This window comes from Corticium candelabrum, chromosome 18 (genome assembly GCF_963422355.1).
Source record: "Corticium candelabrum chromosome 18, ooCorCand1.1, whole genome shotgun sequence".
Taxonomy (NCBI): domain Eukaryota; kingdom Metazoa; phylum Porifera; class Homoscleromorpha; order Homosclerophorida; family Plakinidae; genus Corticium; species Corticium candelabrum.
The window spans coordinates 3,532,076-3,550,542 of NC_085102.1; the positions used below are offsets into that span (position 1 = coordinate 3,532,076).

Genomic DNA, 18,467 nt, shown 5'->3' on the forward strand with positions numbered 1-18,467 from the left:
AAAGACAAGTGTGACCGCGCCGTAGCTACTATTATAATCTAACGCAAACGTTGTCGCCAAATGACCTTATCTAGAAACATGCAACCTAATTAGACTACTATAGTTTTCTAGTAGGCTAGTTGTGTTCATGCCACTGGCTTCGCCTGCAAATCGTGTCTTTGTGAAAGATCACGCAATCAAAGCTATTTACGTAATAAGTTTCCAGTCAAGAACAAAGTTTGATTTTTCTTATAACTTGATTTAAATATTTTGGAAATTACTATAGGACTATATCAGTAAAGCAAAAACATTTTGACTTTACACACACACACACACACACACACACACACACACACACACACACACACACACACACACACACACACACACACACACACACACACACACACACACACACACACACACACACACACACACACACACACACACACACACACACACACACACACACACACACACACACACACACACACACACACACACACACACACACACACACACACACACACACACACACACACACACACACACACACACACACACACACACACACACACACACACACACACACACACACACACACACACACACACACACACACACACACACACACACACACACACACACACACACACACACACACACACACACACACACACACACACACACACACACACACACACACACACACACACACACACACACACACACACACACACACACACACACACACACACACACACACACACACACACACACACACACACACACACACACACACACACACACACACACACACACACACACACACACACACACACACACACACACACACACACACACACACACACACACACACACACACACACACACACACACACACACACACACACACACACACACACACACACACACACACACACACACACACACACACACACACACACACACACACACACACACACACACACACACACACACACACACACACACACACACACACACACACACACACACACACACACACACACACACACACACACACACACACACACACACACACACACACACACACACACACACACACACACACACACACACACACACACACACACACACACACACACACACACACACACACACACACACACACACACACACACACACACACACACACACACACACACACACACACACACACACACACACACACACACACACACACACACACACACACACACACACACACACACACACACACACACACACACACACACACACACACACACACACACACACACACACACACACACACACACACACACACACACACACACACACACACACACACACACACACACACACACACACACACACACACACACACACACACACACACACACACACACACACACACACACACACACACACACACACACACACACACACACACACACACACACACACACACACACACACACACACACACACACACACACACACACACACACACACACACACACACACACACACACACACACACACACACACACACACACACACACACACACACACACACACACACACACACACACACACACACACACACACACACACACACACACACACACACACACACACACACACACACACACACACACACACACACACACACACACACACACACACACACACACACACACACACACACACACACACACACACACACACACACACACACACACACACACACACACACACACACACACACACACACACACACACACACACACACACACACACACACACACACACACACACACACACACACACACACACACACACACACACACACACACACACACACACACACACACACACACACACACACACACACACACACACACACACACACACACACACACACACACACACACACACACACACACACACACACACACACACACACACACACACACACACACACACACACACACACACACACACACACACACACACACACACACACACACACACACACACACACACACACACACACACACACACACACACACACACACACACACACACACACACACACACACACACACACAAACAAACAAACAAGCCATGCAAATTATTTAGAGACTACTGTAAGTAGCTAATTACTTCTACATACCTCCTACCTTCACTTTCGATTTCGATGAGCTTCATCAATTTTGATTCCTGTTACTTTCCTGTTAGAGAGGAAAAACAGTTTGGTCACTACTTGGCAACTTCCAAAATTCAACTTTCTGTACACAAACACCAAAATATCTCGGTTGTTCCTAAATGACAATAATTTTACAATCATGCACATGCAGAAGTTCAAGACAGTAGAGCATATTACCTGTTTGGATTTCTCTTTCTACACATGCATATATCCATGCAATTTCGTCACCGAAAGGGACTGCTAGTATCCTATGTTGATAATACTAACCTAGAAATGTCAACATCATAGACCCCATGTATGACGTTTGAAAACGGGTAATCCTACACAATAGTGGTACAAGTCGTGCCAATATCGTGGCCGTAAACAAAACAGGAATACGCAAACGTATGTAGGTTCCTTACCTATTCGTAAATTGGCATATTTCTGGGTTTGCAATACTACGTATACAACTATACAGCCAGTGCTTCCACTTCTTTCAAAAACCAGTGTGTAAATGAAATCAAATGGGGTCTAGAGGATGAGAAACAGGAAATCTTGCACAATATTGAGTTTACACAGGAAGTATGATTCACACAATGACCTAACTCTATTAGTTTCGACTCGAAAATACATGCTAACTCTATCTATATAATAGCAAGTAAACCGTCTAGCATCTTCAGTTGGCTCTCTGCTAACGTAGTGACCGACGAGTGACAAAGCTGGGGCAAGCAAACTCGACCAGAGGAATATGGCCACTCCTCGTGACGACGTGCCGTCTGACTACGACCTCATTGTCGACATCGAGTCGTTCGAACAGCTGACAAACGGAAATCCCGGTTGGGAAGTGAGATGTCCCGAAATTGAACGACAGATGTCTAAGCTGAATCTCGTTGATGGCACGGTAAACGGATACTTCAATGGGTCGGAAGAAGACACTTCTGCACCTACAGAAGCTAATGCGACCGAGGTCAAACAGTCAGAGAATGTCGCCCCAAACACCTCCACGAGTCGGTCTGTCAGACACAGACAGCAGATTAACACAAAAACTGCTGAATGCAAAATCGAGAGTCCAAACAAGATTTCTGGTATCAACGGAGAAGTAGAGGAGGCGGACAGAGTCTTGACGGGAGTAGCCGTTGTAGCCGATAGTCTGCATCGCGAATTGGAGACATGGAAGCTAAAGAGTGAAGATCATCTTTCCTGGTTGAGCGTCGGGCCAACAAGAGAATCCAATGTTGACCATCTCGATGACGGCCTTACATCTAACCTCGACTGCGACTTGGTAAAACCTCTAAACAACGTTAACAGTGACTGCTCTGAATCAAAAGAAGAAGCGCAGTCGTCGACATTAGTAGGTGAGCCACTTCACTTACAATATGATTCAAAAAGAGGCGCAACAATCTTCGTTGCTGTTGTCGGTAAGCAAAATTGACCAAGTCTCATAATTATAAACAACAACCTATTTTTGATTTTGTTTTTGTAGGGCTGTACAATAAAGGGAAAACGTACGTCCTGAATCATATTGGAAAAACTAATTTGCCCGAAGGAGCCGGATACCGCACGACTGGCATCAGTATGAAGACAGGAAATGGAGACATTCTTTCACGGTTCACACTCCTAGACATAGCAGGTTTTGACGCACCCGTTCGAGGTAAATTTTTGTGTATACTATTACACCGATCGGCATAGTTTATTACACTCTCTAGTTGGGCAAGACCGAAGCGCTGTCTACTACAAGAAATACGTTGACAGGTTTATCGAGCAGCTCGCGCTTAATCTGGCCACCGCCGTCGTTGTCGTCATGAATAACATCACTCTGACAGATCAGCTTTACCTCGAGCATGTCCGTAAAGCAATGCACGGATTCAAGAGAGACTACGCGGCAGCTAACGGGATATCAGCGTATTTAAACACAGTACCACCTTGCAGATTTAATTTGTAAAAGGTTGTTGTGTGTTATGTCTGCAAACACAGAAGAATTCCTGAAGAGAAGTTTCCCGATATCATTGTGATTCACAATTTCTCTTCGTACGGAAACCTAGAGGAATGTAAGAAGGCATTCAGACGTCAGATTGAACAAAACTACGAGGGAAAATGGTTGGACTACGACAGGAATCAAAGGTAACACAACTAGTTGCAAGCTCTAATAATAGACAAATACTTAATACGCTGTCTGACAGGTTCTACTACACCGAAGGAGTTCCAGGACAAATGGTAGGCATCAGACATGTCTTCATTGGACGGTCTCTAACAGAAGCTGAAAGGTATATATAACAACATAACATGTCAGTTAACTGTGTCTTTCTAAAAATTCCCGCTTGTGCATAATCCTAGAAGCAGGACTAAAGAATCTGTCACAGAACCTGACTTTTATCAAGCAACAATTAGACACAACATCCAAGTGTTTGAGATGATTAAAGCGTGGTTAAAGGGCATCGCCAATCAGAGCAAGGTAGAGCCGGTCTCCACTATGGTGGACGTAGCCAACTCCATGCTGAAGAGTTACTTCCAAAATCCACCCACTGTAAGACTGCACGTGAAAAACAGCAAGGCGTATATTGGATTCGAACAGCCGTGGAACTATGATTTCACACAACCAGGAAAAACAGCAAAACCAGAAGTAATCATGCCTGGAATGTAAGAAAAGTAGACAACTTTGCAGAATTCTTAACTAAAGTATTATACAATAATATAATAAATTATACTATATAGTTTATGTAAAAGCAGTAATAATAATTACTTGCCACTATTCTGAGCATTTATTCTCTCTTGTGTAGAATGATGTTGCCTGGAGTAGGATTTGATGGTTCAAGAGGTCTGCGGATGTCAGTGCAACAAGCCCACCAGCCAGTATGCAAGTTGTTTTCTCTACAAAATCTTTGTTTTTGTTGTTGTTGTTATTGTTGTTGTGTGATTGGGTGTGGGCGTGTGCATGTGCATGTGTGTGTGTGTGTGTGTGTGTGTGCGTGCGTGCGTGCGTGTGTGTGTGTGTGTGTGCGTGCGTGCGTGTGTGTGTGTGTGTGTGGGGGGGGGGTGTCATAAATGTAACTGAGCTCTTTTGTCAGCCATATGATGTCATTTCGACTCCAAGCAGTGTTGCCATTATCATGGATCGAATGATACCACAGCCCAAAGTAGAGTACATCCCACAACAGAAGACGTGCGTGATTAAAGGTGATCTGCAACCCCCGCCTTTGTACACCAAAGAGGGCAGCGTTGTTGAATGCAGACAACGATTCGGTGGAGAGTTCACCCTGCAAGTGGTGATGGATGACATCTTGACTCACGGAGACGCTGTTGCCTTGTCCTTCAGAGACGTCATTGAAGACAAAACGAAGAATATTCTTTGTGTTCTATTCGATAAAGTTCAAATACAAAGTCCCAATGAAGTCAAGGAAGGTTGTCTCGATGAAATTTTGTAACTTTTACGTTTGCAATAAACACAAGATGGCATGCTTAGTTAAATTCTGTTTTCACAAAAAAACTGCTCGCTCTGTTTGGGTCTTTCCAGATTTGAACTGCTGAAAGATTACTTGTTTATACTCCTCGGTTCACAGTACAATCCAAATAACAAGTTGTACGTATACAAACGTGTACGTATATAAACGTGTCACATATTAGTACATAACACTGATAAAGTGTGCACCGGCATATGAATAATACAACAACAGACGTACGTAATCAGAGACATCAAATCTGGATTCACTATAACAATTGCACACTGTTTTTAGTGGCAATATTATTAAGATCTCACAAATGGCAATACGTGATTACCCCATCCATTGCAGCATTTGGAAACAGTTACATAATGTTATATCAAATCACACGACTACAGTTAAATCCAATTCAAATATAAACGTTGACTGCCTCTGCATGTTTCCCAATGGTTGAAGAATTCTGCACAACAACTGAAATCAAACACAGAATGGACGTTCAGTTTAGTGAAAACAAAAATCCTCCCAACATGAACCATTCTTCAACATCTGTGGAAAACTATTGCTGGTAGGTACTGTATATGGAAGTAAAGGCAAAATACTAAAATCTGGGTGAGTTATAATTATATAATAATAATTATTATTATCATGCAAAGCAAGAACCTTTTAGACACACAATGATGTTACTTCTCATCACCCATACATCTTGACTGTGTGGTTTCTTGTAACAAGCTGTCCCACTAGTGATGGTAGGACGTAAAGTCCCGGATCAAATCTCGGACAGCGTCGAAACGCGGACACCCTGTTTGCCTATTTTTGTTGTGATTTGCTCTTGGTTTGATTTTGTATCGCTAGCCCCGGCGCCTAGCTACCACATACGTGAGAACTGTTGCCAGCTTCTACACGGTTGTTCCAGCAGATCGGTTAGTGTTCTTTCGCGTCTTTAATTAATCGGACGCTGGGTAGGTAATTTCGGACGTCGACTCCCGTGGCTGAACTACAAACTGGTTGCGGTCGCAAGTGGTCTTATTTGATAGATACACGTCTCTTCTTTTTTACTTTAGATTATGCTCTTTCTACTGTACTGTTCCTTTCCTCAGAGTAGATGGCAAAATGTCAGACTCACGTGACCTAACCCTGACTGAATTATTCCGATGAGTTGCGACTAAAAAATTGCAACACACAGTGTCTGAGTGACTCGATGGGTTCATGCCAATCGATGGGATTCTCCGAGAGCCGTGTCGTGGTTCCTGAGAGCGAAATCTGGATTTACGTGTACTGACCCGCGAGTCTGCGGGATTCCTAACCTCTGTTATAGTGCCAAAATTCATTGATTACTAAGGCTACTGTACCTGGTCAATGACGGGATGCCATTTCTAACCTATACCGTATTTTCCTTTATCTCAGTATGTTTCCAGCTGCAGGTAATAAATTGAATTATTAATTAGTGTTTGTTAAGTTTTATTTGTAAATACTAATAACTTACTGTCTTAGCTCTGCAGTCCTTTAATTAACTCATAATAAATTAAAGTGCCAAAAGCAATTAAAAATATTAATTAATTATAAGGTGCTAAAAATGAATAGGATTTACATAGCTAATTAACTAGAGTTACAGATTGAACAACGAAAGGGCTCTTTATACGTCAGTAGTACATTTTCCATGCCAAGATGGTGACACTTTCTGCAAATATCCCAATCATCATTGGTCGGTTGCAGATTTCCTATTCACATGGAGAGAATACGAACAATTTAAGGTAATTCAGATTGAAACCTCCTCGTACTTGCTACAGCTAGTCAGCACTGTCTTAAAATGTGAATGTACAAATGGACATTCACAGCATCACTGGCTTATATTCATGTATCACAGAATCACTAGGAGTATATTTATGACACCCAACTGACAACTGATTACAGCAGATTATCAAAGTCTGTCTACACTGTTTGCATACTGTAGCTACATGCATGCAGCACATGTACATACAAAGATACCTATTGTATTTCCACTGCTAACAACAATATGTATTCATTGGCGTGTCCACATAACGTCTCCCAGACAAATAGCTATTGAAGTTAATCAATTTAGAAGGCTCTGTGTTGCTAGATGCAGTCTTTCCCTTGTGAACTGAGGCAACTCAGGCGACTGGCTAACGGTAACAATTCGACCTTAGTATTTCAGTCTCAAAATGGCCTGATCTCGATTCTTCAACAGTCTCCGTCTAGCCTCAAGTTCCCGAACATTATACCCAGACTTCGGTCTAACTGTTCACAACAAGCTCCTACAAACTTGAATAAACCCATCGAATCACTAGAATATTTCCTTTTGTGTTGTCATTCCATGGTCGCAGAACACTAGACTGGTTCAATAAAGGTGTCCGAGATTAGGTCACGTACGTGTGCCCACGAGTCTGAGTAACGAAACGAAAGCAGTAGAGTGAAGATAGGACGAACGAAGAAAGAAGAGACGTGTACCTCTCAAACGAGCCAACCAGTGGTTTGATACCGTTAGTCTTCCACGTATGGGAGCAGTCGTCTGAGACTACAGATACCGCGCGTCCGAGTACAGACGAAAACACTCTGAGAGATTTGTTCGAACAGCGGTAGAATAGTTACGGACATTTCTCAGCCAAGAAGTTGGTCAACACTGGAGCTACCAATACAGCAACAGAACAAATGCAGATTGCAGCGAGCAGAAGGCGTACATGTGTCCGAGTTATGACGATGTCCTTTGATCCGGTACTCACTCTACATCATTGAGCACTTCATCGTTGCAAAATATTGTATAGAGATATGATGTTTCTATAACCACTTTCACGGTCCCTGACACTGGTGATAGACAATCTAAAAGTCATTTGTCTTATACAGAACGTAGAAAACGTGCATGACCTGAGACGTCGCAGTGACTGGTGGCATGTATTATACAAAAGGCGTTTGTAGTCTAGACAACGCATCGGGCATCTATGTCGACACACACAACCTACGCAAACGGTTTTCTTTGTCGAGGGGTGGTGTTGTTGATACGAAAAGACCTGCATGGTAACACTCGAGTAACCTCTTCAAAATGTTTAATCCACTGGACAGCTGCAGTTTCACAATTGGCACTTGTTCATGCTTCTAAAGTAAAGTTGCTTGTTTCAGCTCCTAGGAAGCATTCTGATTCATGCTGACAATAGGAGTCAACAAAATAGTTGTACTGCTGAGGGAGCAAGGGTATAATACTGGTAGGGAGGCTTGAATTAGATTCGCATTCGTGTTTGGCATCAAGTGAGTGCTCTAGATTGGCTTCACTGGTAGTTTGAAATTGTTGAAATGTGTCTGTGCTTAAAGTGCATCTCTTCACATAAACTGACTTGTTCTACAGCAGGCATGGAGGTTTCACTGACATTGTCAGCTTCTGTACTTTGTGAATGACTCTCATTAGAAGTGCACCAGGTTACATTAGACAAGAAAGGATTCCTCTTGCCAGCTGAAACGGCCTTAGCGAGAGTAAAGTTCTTTCTACCGACTTTGTTTCCTTTGTCAGGCATATAGCAGGAGGGCTGATCAGTAGTTGCTTTGCATGGTGAAGCTGCTGAAGAGTTGCATTTTTCTCCTGAAACTTTGGTCTTTAATGTTTTAATCAAACTTAAGCAAAGCTTCCGGCGTTCAGGTTGCTTGAGATGGTGGCTTTGGATTTGCTGAGACTGTAAGTTTTCATCAGCTAATATGGACTTATCTATGATATTTGAAATTTTAATTTGATCAGAAAGCAGCCATACTGCCAAGGTATTCCTTAGGTAGTGAGCATAATGGCTTGGTTGAACGTAAAGTTTGAGTTTTGCTTTGTCACAATAGAAGGACAGCTGTGGTGAACAGATGTATGCCCACAGATTCTCTGGAGAAAATGCTGCAACTGCCACAAAAACAAAGGCAATAGCCCCACAAAGAGAAGAACATGTTTGTATTGGGAAATTTTTGCAATGCCTTGAGCATGCATGTTTTCCATCTTTGTCAAATGTCGGCCTATGCATAGGAATCAAATCATGAATATCCACTCTTTCACCTAAGGCAGTGCTTAGATAGTCCAGTGTTTGTATTAGTTCTACCAACAAGTTGCTAGGAACTGGGTATCCCAATGGGTCACCATAGAAGGAAGCTTTTGAATTCAAATCTAAAGCAACCACTGTCCAATGATTCCCACTCATCAATGTATTTGATGCAACAAAGGATCCAGTTATGGCATCAATTTGTACGTTGACAATCAGGAATATAAGTCTAATCTTCTTTCTGTTGTTCAGAGCTGATGCTATGGATTTGTTCAACGTGAATTTGCAAACTTCAGATAGGACAAGGCAAGACAATCTTGTGATGAGCGATTGAGAAGCAATGCCATACCTTCAAGCAGTGTATCAGGCAACCATCTGTCCCATGCCAGTCTAGACATTTGGTAGCTAGTCACGTCACCAAATGAAACAGCAGAGGCTGGCTTGTGTGACAGAATTTGTTGAAATTGCTGTGTCTTGCTCAAGTTCAAGAGTTCAAGATTCAAAGTGTCAGGAATGTGACAGACCTCGCTGAACCACTTGCCTTCTCCAATCAATATTGACCATATAAATTAAAACAAATGTCCTGGATTGTTAATATTCCTTGATATAAAGAGAGGAACAGATTGTAGTTAGAGTGTTCAGAATGAGTGTTCAGAACAAGTCATTCCTGTTTTATGTCCAGCAAACTGTGCACCCACTAGAAAAATAGGCATCTTCATTGTGTGTGTTTTAATTTTATTGTTAAAATGGATCATGGATTGATTCTATGTATTTTAGGCTAATGAAAAACTGTGTTCTGTGGCAACAGACTGTCCAGATCAACAACTTCCTGTAATCCTGTCTGTTTGCCATACATTTCTTATGCAAACAAATTAATTGCGATAACAGTAGAGTACATGATTAATAAACAGGTTCTTCTGCAATAGTTACTAGTATATACAGTAGTGGACAAAAGTATTTGCCGGGTAGTTTTTTTGTTGATTTTTCATCATATTCTGGCCTACAGAATGAAAATAAGTGCTGATATGAGCACAAATGGATAAGTTAGTTTGTTTTCAAAGGTTGGAATATTGTTTGCATTGAATATGCTTTGATAAGTTGTAATGTAAACTTAAACGGCTTTAAACTAGGTTGTAACTATAATCTCAAATTGCAACAACCAACTGATTTAGACTCAATTCTATACCAATTAGTCTCAATTTTGCCATTGCATGACAAACATTGACCAAGAAGTCGCTTTATTAGTATTTTGTGCTTCCACCCAAACACAGACATACTGAAAAACCCTTGAAATTTTTTGCCCAGCAAATACTTTTGTCCACTACTGTATATACACTTATAAATTACAAATTATTATTTATCAAATCATATTTAAGGTTAAAATACTACCATAAATACATAAATTGTGCTTTAATGTTACTAAATACTTTAGTCTAATAAATTAATAATTAGCTCATCAACTAATATCAATTAATTAGCACAATGTACAAACCTCTGCCGTCTTGTATAATAACTGCATCACGTAAAGCTTTTCTGGAGTCAACAGTTTCTCGAGAAAGTCGATTTCTGCAAAGAAAACGGTTTGTAGCAACCAACATTCCCCGTATTGGGGCTCTCCTTTCACTGCCACTGTTGCTTACTCAGTGTGGTAGCTGCTCGCAGAGAAAGCGCAATTCCCACGATTTGTTAGCATAACAACACATTTCGAACTACTAAATCATGATCGTAAGCGATGCGTGCACGTGAGACTGGTCTACCGTGCACGTGCAAGTTAACCTTATCCGGGCTATATATCCGGGATGTGTGTGTGAAGTGGACCCCCAAAAAACTTTGCGTCGTCCGCATTAGCGACGGTCTGGATTAACAAGGTCCGGATTAGCGAGGTTCTACTGTACCTCGAAGGCTCTACTATAACCTTCTTTGTGCAAAAACTGCAACACGATGTGCAACTTCTAAACTCTGTCTATTTATATCAATGATAAAAGTAAAGACGCGTGACCACAATCTGAAGGCTGTTAATTATTGTCCATTGTAACGGTCGCCTATTAATCCTTTTGTTCTACTATCTCATTATTACAAAAGAATTCAAATCAATATAACAATCTTCAGGACTTCTTAATGTCAATGGCAGAAAATATTTTTCTAAATAAGATGTGCTTAATTAATGAATTAATTAACAAACACAGACAGATATAGTCAATTATCTACTTGTGCATATAGAAGAATATGTAGCCAGTCGTACTTCTCTTCTGTCGAACCTCCAACTTCTCAATCTGCATTTAGACACACAACAAGTGAGTAAAGCGATAATACGTGATAACAATGATGGCAACTACATCTCTAACAGTAGAATCGTCACAGCTTTTTCATACTTTTGCAGTCGGATCATATACATCACACAAGTAATGCCCTACGCATAATATAACTATGCTACAGTCTCACAACGGTCAGTAGAAAAATCAGACATTTCATTGTCGTAAGACATAAGACATACAGTAGGACAATGAAACTAATGAACAAAAGTGATTGACAAGTTCGAGCTGCAATAACCTGTTCTTGAACCCATTCCGATATGACTCACCACACTAACCAGACGATAGGCATGTCTTTCATTGCCAATCTACACATTCAAAATACATGTGTGTGTGTGTGTGTGTGTGTGTGTGTGTGTGTGTGTGTGTGTGTGTGTGTTGTGTGTGTGTGTGTGTGTGTGTGTGTGTGTGTGTGTGTGTGTGTGTGTGTGTGTGTGTGTATGCAGTAGTGTGCATTATTTGTGAATTGTTTTACTTTTGGTTCTACTTCACTGTCCGGTATCATCTCATCATCAATGCTTTCACCCAAATCCAAACACTCTACATCTCCACACTCTGAACAAAAAACATAAAGCTAAATCATCACGAAAAGAGTCAATATAAGTTACCTTGTAAGCTCAGACTCAAAGCATGTTTTAACTGTTCTTCCTCGGTCATCATATCATGATGTTCAGATGTTCAGCCAAGCTGCAAGCCATGGCTTTAGCTAAGTTCTTCTTTTCTGTTTCATGGCTGTCAGTATCTTGCAAGCTCTCCCTACTCGCCTCCGTTGGCGTATTTCCATCAACATCTTGCTTGCCACTACTGGCATCAATAAACATGGCTTTAGAGAACTCTTCAACTTCATCGCTGTCTGACAAAGTAAATGGCGGAACAGGTGTGACACTAAAGTATTCTCCACTCAGTTGCGTAGCCAGCTGTTCTGTGCTTGGTGTATCTAAGCAAAGTCGTTTCCTCGAGCGACTCGAAGGGCTATTGTCTTCAACTAATTCAATGATCGGCTCCACACTGTTCTAGCTCTCGCTTTTGTTTATCACCAGACAAACTCTTTCTTTTCATACACGAAAAAGATGTGTTTCCACTGCTTTCATAAACAGACTCACTATTTGGAGAATGTCTATCAGTTCCATCCAATTGGCCTGCAATCCTCAGACCAATTAACCCAATTTTCTTTGTTTGTCTCGAAATCCATCTTGTCACAATTATGATGGTGTTGATTGTTTAATAACAACTTGCTTTCTTCTATAGCTCTTTGAATCTGTTCCTCTTCTGACAATTCAGATATGGGTTTATCTCGTCTCAATGGTGCCTGTTTATTCATCACGTGACTCGTCGGTTCCTTATATGGTAACACTTTTAATGCAGTCTGGTTCTCCACTAACACATAAAGTTACTCTCACTTCAATCATATTGCATATTACGAACAGTTATAGTTCATTACCCGTACACTGACTTTGCTCTAATGCCATTCTTAGTTGTTCATCCTCTGATATGTTCTGTATGTACAAATCGGTTCGAGCCTTCAACTTTTCAGCAGTAGGAGATAGCTTTAGCTGGTACTGAAACTAGGGATTTCTGTCTGTTTTCTCGAATATCAACTCATAAGTCTCCACATCCTGCAAACCTTACTGGCTCTATATAGACCAACTAAGAATCTAATCTCGTGTAGCCAAACCCATCCCTTTTCTATATCTTTTAGTGTTATCTAATTTTTGGTTAAAGCAAAAGCTGTATTTCTCCTCCTTCAACCACAGCAGTAGTATCCATGACTGCCTACTACAACTTCCACAGCAAGCGGTGATCCAGTTCACGAATATCAGTCTCCTTTAGGACTTGTAAGAAATATATTGTGTTGTGTATAATATATATATATATATATATATATATATATATATATATATATATATATATATATAATGTCATATATGTCCTCGATTTATTAGTGAAAATTTTTGCTGTTACCGTACCACTTGTCCCGTAACAGCGAAGGACTGGGGCATTCGTTTCTCTTAGAATTACCGCAGGACTAACTCTAAAGACAAACCAGAATCAACAAATCAACTATAAACAAAACAAAATTTATGAATCTTTATGAAATCAGTAAAATCAAGAGAGAATACTAATGCTGACCACTCACTTAGTTTCCTTTTTACACACAAAGTCATGAGGAGGCTTCACTTGTACATCACAAACCTCATCTAAGAATAGGAAATTGAATCAACTAAACATAATATAAAGTTCATTCGTATGCTTGTACCAAGTGAAAGAATACGAGGCATTCGAGCTCTATCTGTTCGTTTCATGTAAGTTTGGTTTACAAGTTGGTATCGTTTCAAGAACACAACCAACACCCTTCAAAAATTGGTGGTCACTATTGTTGCAAACAAAACTACAAAGCACTCTTTACACCACAATAGCAATGACAAGTAGACAGGTAAGGTGAAAGACAGATATCTAAGTGGATCAATAATTAAACAAGTAGTTAAAACGGAGGCAACCAAAACATGAATGCAAACTGACTGGCTAACTAACAAGCAACTAATCAAGCAAGTCAGAATAATCTGAGAAGGCAGAACATGCATGCAGAATACTATGCAATAGAAGCTGCCACACACACCTCTAGACAACGGTGTACAAGCACAAGTACCAACACCTAGACTGAAAGACTGACAACATCATGATAAAGTCACATGCCTACCACGCTGACAGACAGACAGACAGACAGACAGACAGACAGACAGACAGACAGACAGACAGACAGACAGATGAACAGACAGATAGACGACAGACAGACAGACAGACAGACACAGACAGACAGATGGTCGAACAGACATACAGACTGACAGACAGACAGACAGACAGACAGACAGACAGACAGACAGACACACACAAACAAACACACACAACACACACACACACACACACACACACACACACACACACACACACACACACACACACACACACACACACACACACACACACATGCAAATGCATACATAAATAGTACAGTATAAGCCATCAGTCAAATCTACCTTGGTAAACTTGTTACATTTCGATTAACAGTACCCTTTCCATATCCAAATCCACAATTGTGCTCAACTTCATAGTCATCAAAAACCTCAATAAACATTGACTGCACAGAAGCTACTCCAACTGCTGATTTTGAATCAGACAATGCAATAGAAAATATTAGAAACATTTGCGGCCACACCTGACAACAGCAAACACTCATTAGCCATGCAAGGTTGCATATTTACAATAAAATATGAAACCAAGTAACCACTGTACTAGCAAATAATCATCCGAGTAATAAATATTTCTATCATGACTATGAAGATCAATATGCCCTTCGTCTGGCACTGTGAATGATACAGTTGGACAACGGCCTTTCACATTCCTGCAGATGAGATCTTGCAATGTCACCTTCGCATTCACCAACTGCCATCCAATCTTTCCACCGAATGTGGATGGTCTCCACCAGCTGGGAGAGAAGAGGGGATCGCCGAATATCCCTTGGAATGCACGCATTATGCCAATCTCAGTCAGAGTCATACTGAACAGCCCGACATCTCGACGTTTTTCCAACATCATCCCAGAAAACAATTCCACTGCATCGATATCCTTGTAAAGTGACTCTGCCTTTTTGCCATGTCTTCGTCATTCGTGAGATCTTCAAAAGACTCATAAGGACGAAGAACCATCATCTTGCAGTACTGATTAAAGAGCAGGATTCGTAGCGCTCTTTCCTTCTTCAAAAGTTTGATGTCAACTTGTTGAGCTTGTTTACCGAAGTTTAACTGAGTCGGCTGCCCTGCTATCTGCTTCAACATTGAGCTGAAGAACTCTTCAAGGCCATGTTGTAGAACAACCTCGTTGTTCCATGTTACATTCTCAATGGGGTAGTCGATGCCACCGATGTGAAAGATATCTGGGATGAGAGCATGCCAGTAATTCAAATCGTAAAACTCAATAGCAATTCGATTACCACCGTACTGCATCTCTGTTCCATGCATGAGGGTCAGTTCGAATGTGAAGCGGTAGCTACCACCGCCGAGTTGCTTCACATACTCGTTGACACTGATTCATAGTTGCTGAACACGATTGACCAACTTGGCAGTCTGGAATATTCTTTCGTCGTCCCAATTTGAGTGGTACTTCTTCAACAGATCGGCAACACGATTATGCTCTCTCAGCCATATGGTAGACAGAGCCAGTAAACCTGGAAACAGATTGAAAAGTGGATGACCGAACGCAAACATCTTGTCAGTTCTCAATCCATCCTCTAACACAATCGTCTCGACCGAAACATCGGCTACATAAGGAGGCCACTCCTCTCCATTGATAGTCTGCATTTTCATTCTACCATCTTTCCTTGTTCTCAGCATTAGCTCCTTGTCTTTGCTGTCACCATAGATTTGAGACAAATCGATGTGATGTTTCGACAAAGTTCTTCCTTCTGTCTCTTCTCCCTTCATGGATTTCAAGAACTGGTGAGAGAAATGCTGCCCAAACAATGGCAACAACAGACTTGTTTTATGAGGATCGAGTATGAACTTTTCTCTCTTGAAGAGATGTCGGACCACCACCTCAACACTTGGAAGGTCTTCTTTTTCTTTGGACCCCAGATACCTGCGTGGGTGTGGCAATCGTTTGGCACTTGGGGTAACAAACGGGCATAATAGGACGCATCATCACTTGTATCAGTCGTTTTGTAGTCACTGACTGTGGACCACTGTGGAGGTACAAGAACTTGATCTATGCCTCGAAAAACAATTCGCCTCTCAACCCAATCATGAAAACGTTTAGCATTGTTAATAAGAGACCAAATCGGTTAAAACTTGCCTCGCAAGTAATCCAGGGTTTCCGCACTCGGATTGATGATATTCGCCAGCCAAGTGCACCAGGTAGGCGTGTCGCACTGTTCACCGTAATATCTTGTGCTGTGGCAGTCGCAAGTGTAGCCTTTCGGTGAGATGAGGTCTTCCATGCATATGCCTTGTTGTGACACGGGAACGAGCAACATTGACTGTAATTGTAGGCTAGAATAGAGAAAACGCAATGAGGGCACCCCAGAAAGATGAAAGAGTGAACGAAATCACGTGAATCGGTGAGTGAATGTGTAGAGCAGGTAGATAAAGTAGTAGTGCTTGAGGTTCACATCCGCTCTGTTGCAACAACCGGTCTACAGCATGGAGACACGTGCTTGCATGTGTAGCGTGTCTCACGGTTTACTTCATGGTCTGCAAGCTACAGATAGCGTAGTCTAGGGTCTCTTACCTCCAGTTTGACTTGATATAAGAAGCAGGGCAGTCAATGACCTGAGCATGGTGACCCGTGCAACTGGAATAATTATATAAACGGACTATTAAGAGCGGGAAAGCAAGTTGGGTAACGTCACGTGACACCGGAAACACAGATCTGTGTAGTTTCATTTGTCTGGAAAGTTCGGGAGTGCTAAACATGTTCACTATGTAATGGGTTGTTTTGTCAACTACTTTCTGTTGCAGTATTGAGTGGGAGTAGGTAGGCCAATGACTAGAGGATGGGGAAATAGTCACGTGATTAACAAATTTACTGAATTGCCAATAAACAACCGTGATTTTATGAGTAGAAATTACAGCAAAGTTATTGTAAGGCACTAATTTTTTTGAGACACTACTATATTTGTGTGGAATTAATTGTCGAGCGTAGCGAGGCTTCTAATCTGGGTCGCACAACAGAAATGGGCGTGGTCCTATATGACTCTCCATCGAGCTTTTGGTGTGTGTGTGTGTGTGTGTGTGTGTGTGTGTGTGTGTGTGTGTGCGTGTGTTCGTGTCCGACTACAGATGAGTTTAAGAATGATTCATGCAAGTGACCAAACGGCGGCGAAAACGCTTCATGAACTTCCATCGCCCCATCCTTTTGTATTGTAGCTAGGGACTGTGTGTACATCACAACTAAGAAACACCTTCAGGAGTTGAATGCCACCTACAGTCAACTATTCACACGTCCCATACTACAATCAATCCTTTAATACACTGTGCTGCATCTAACACTGTTGATAGTCAATGTTTGCTGATATCAATTTCTATGTCAGTTAATACCATACCACTATCGTTACAACGGAACCGAGTCCATACCTATACTGTACATTTCAATTGTCTTGATCAAGATCGCAAAACGACGACTACCGTATTCCCTCACATAAAGGCGCATGCGCTTATAAGTGAGAAAGCGCATTTTTGCTTGCCGAAGAAAACGCTTTTTAAAACTCATTTACAAGCGCATGCGCTTGTATAAAATTTTTTGTTTAATTTTTGTATTTGCTAATGCATCAGTAAACATACAGTGAGAACAGGTCCTAGTCGTCTTCATCAGTTTCTAAAAGTGTCTCTTCATCGCTATCAGTGCACGTGCTAGTGTCCGACTCCGAGTCGCTAGACTGCGATAATTCTTCGCTAACATCTTCTCCACCCAACATTTCAGCCAGTCGACTGTGCAGCATAACATCGCAATAGTCGTC

The 18,467-nt window shown here is 41.5% G+C and overlaps 2 protein-coding genes and 2 long non-coding RNA genes across 6 annotated transcripts; 1 reads left to right on the forward strand and 3 right to left on the reverse strand.

The window, feature by feature from the left end:
- The first annotated feature begins 2,797 nt into the window (after positions 1 to 2,797).
- On the forward strand, positions 2,798 to 5,741 carry LOC134194202 (uncharacterized). Its single transcript, XM_062663130.1, has 8 exons — positions 2,798 to 3,609; positions 3,675 to 3,842; positions 3,898 to 4,093; positions 4,166 to 4,312; positions 4,372 to 4,455; positions 4,526 to 4,828; positions 4,969 to 5,041; positions 5,257 to 5,741. Exons 1-8 carry the CDS (start codon positions 2,940 to 2,942, stop codon positions 5,611 to 5,613), a joined length of 1,998 nt encoding a protein of 665 aa, XP_062519114.1. The 5' UTR covers positions 2,798 to 2,939; the 3' UTR covers positions 5,614 to 5,741.
- On the reverse strand, positions 5,434 to 11,400 carry LOC134194203 (uncharacterized). Of its 3 annotated transcripts, none has more exons than XR_009972162.1 (3): positions 11,288 to 11,400; positions 11,140 to 11,213; positions 5,434 to 5,544 (listed from the first exon to the last, which is right to left on the reverse strand). It is a non-coding gene; the product is annotated as an uncharacterized LOC134194203 (long non-coding RNA). The 3 variants fall into 3 exon arrangements; XR_009972161.1 differs by lacking the exon at positions 5,434 to 5,544 and adding an exon at positions 5,966 to 6,088; XR_009972160.1 differs by lacking the exon at positions 5,434 to 5,544 and adding an exon at positions 5,994 to 6,099.
- Positions 11,401 to 11,676: 276 nt separating this feature from the next.
- On the reverse strand, positions 11,677 to 13,717 carry LOC134194257 (uncharacterized). The gene is made up of 7 exons (XR_009972176.1): positions 13,401 to 13,717; positions 12,568 to 13,336; positions 12,435 to 12,514; positions 12,198 to 12,267; positions 11,984 to 12,057; positions 11,856 to 11,920; positions 11,677 to 11,789 (listed from the first exon to the last, which is right to left on the reverse strand). It is a non-coding gene; the product is annotated as an uncharacterized LOC134194257 (long non-coding RNA).
- Positions 13,718 to 15,549: 1,832 nt separating this feature from the next.
- LOC134193692 (prostaglandin G/H synthase 2-like) lies at positions 15,550 to 16,639 on the reverse strand. The gene is made up of 3 exons (XM_062662529.1): positions 16,592 to 16,639; positions 16,069 to 16,524; positions 15,550 to 16,020 (listed from the first exon to the last, which is right to left on the reverse strand). Exons 1-3 carry the CDS (start codon positions 16,637 to 16,639, stop codon positions 15,550 to 15,552), a joined length of 975 nt encoding a protein of 324 aa, XP_062518513.1.
- Between the last annotated feature and the right edge of the window lie 1,828 nt (positions 16,640 to 18,467).

Coding starts and splice junctions, on each gene's coding strand:
- LOC134194202 (XM_062663130.1), top strand. CDS start 2,940: ATGGCCACTCCTCGTGACGACGTGCCGTCTGACTACGACCTCATTGTC. Junction 3,610..3,674: donor AATCTTCGTTGCTGTTGTCG/GTAAGCAAAATT, acceptor TTGTTTTTGTAG/GGCTGTACAATAAAGGGAAA. Junction 4,313..4,371: donor GACTACGACAGGAATCAAAG/GTAACACAACTA, acceptor GCTGTCTGACAG/GTTCTACTACACCGAAGGAG.
- LOC134193692 (XM_062662529.1), bottom strand. CDS start 16,639: ATGCCCGTTTGTTACCCCAAGTGCCAAACGATTGCCACACCCACGCAG. Junction 16,525..16,591: donor CGATTGCCACACCCACGCAG/GTATCTGGGGTC, acceptor CATCTCTTCAAG/AGAGAAAAGTTCATACTCGA. Junction 16,021..16,068: donor TATTCCAGACTGCCAAGTTG/GTCAATCGTGTT, acceptor GAGTATGTGAAG/CAACTCGGCGGTGGTAGCTA.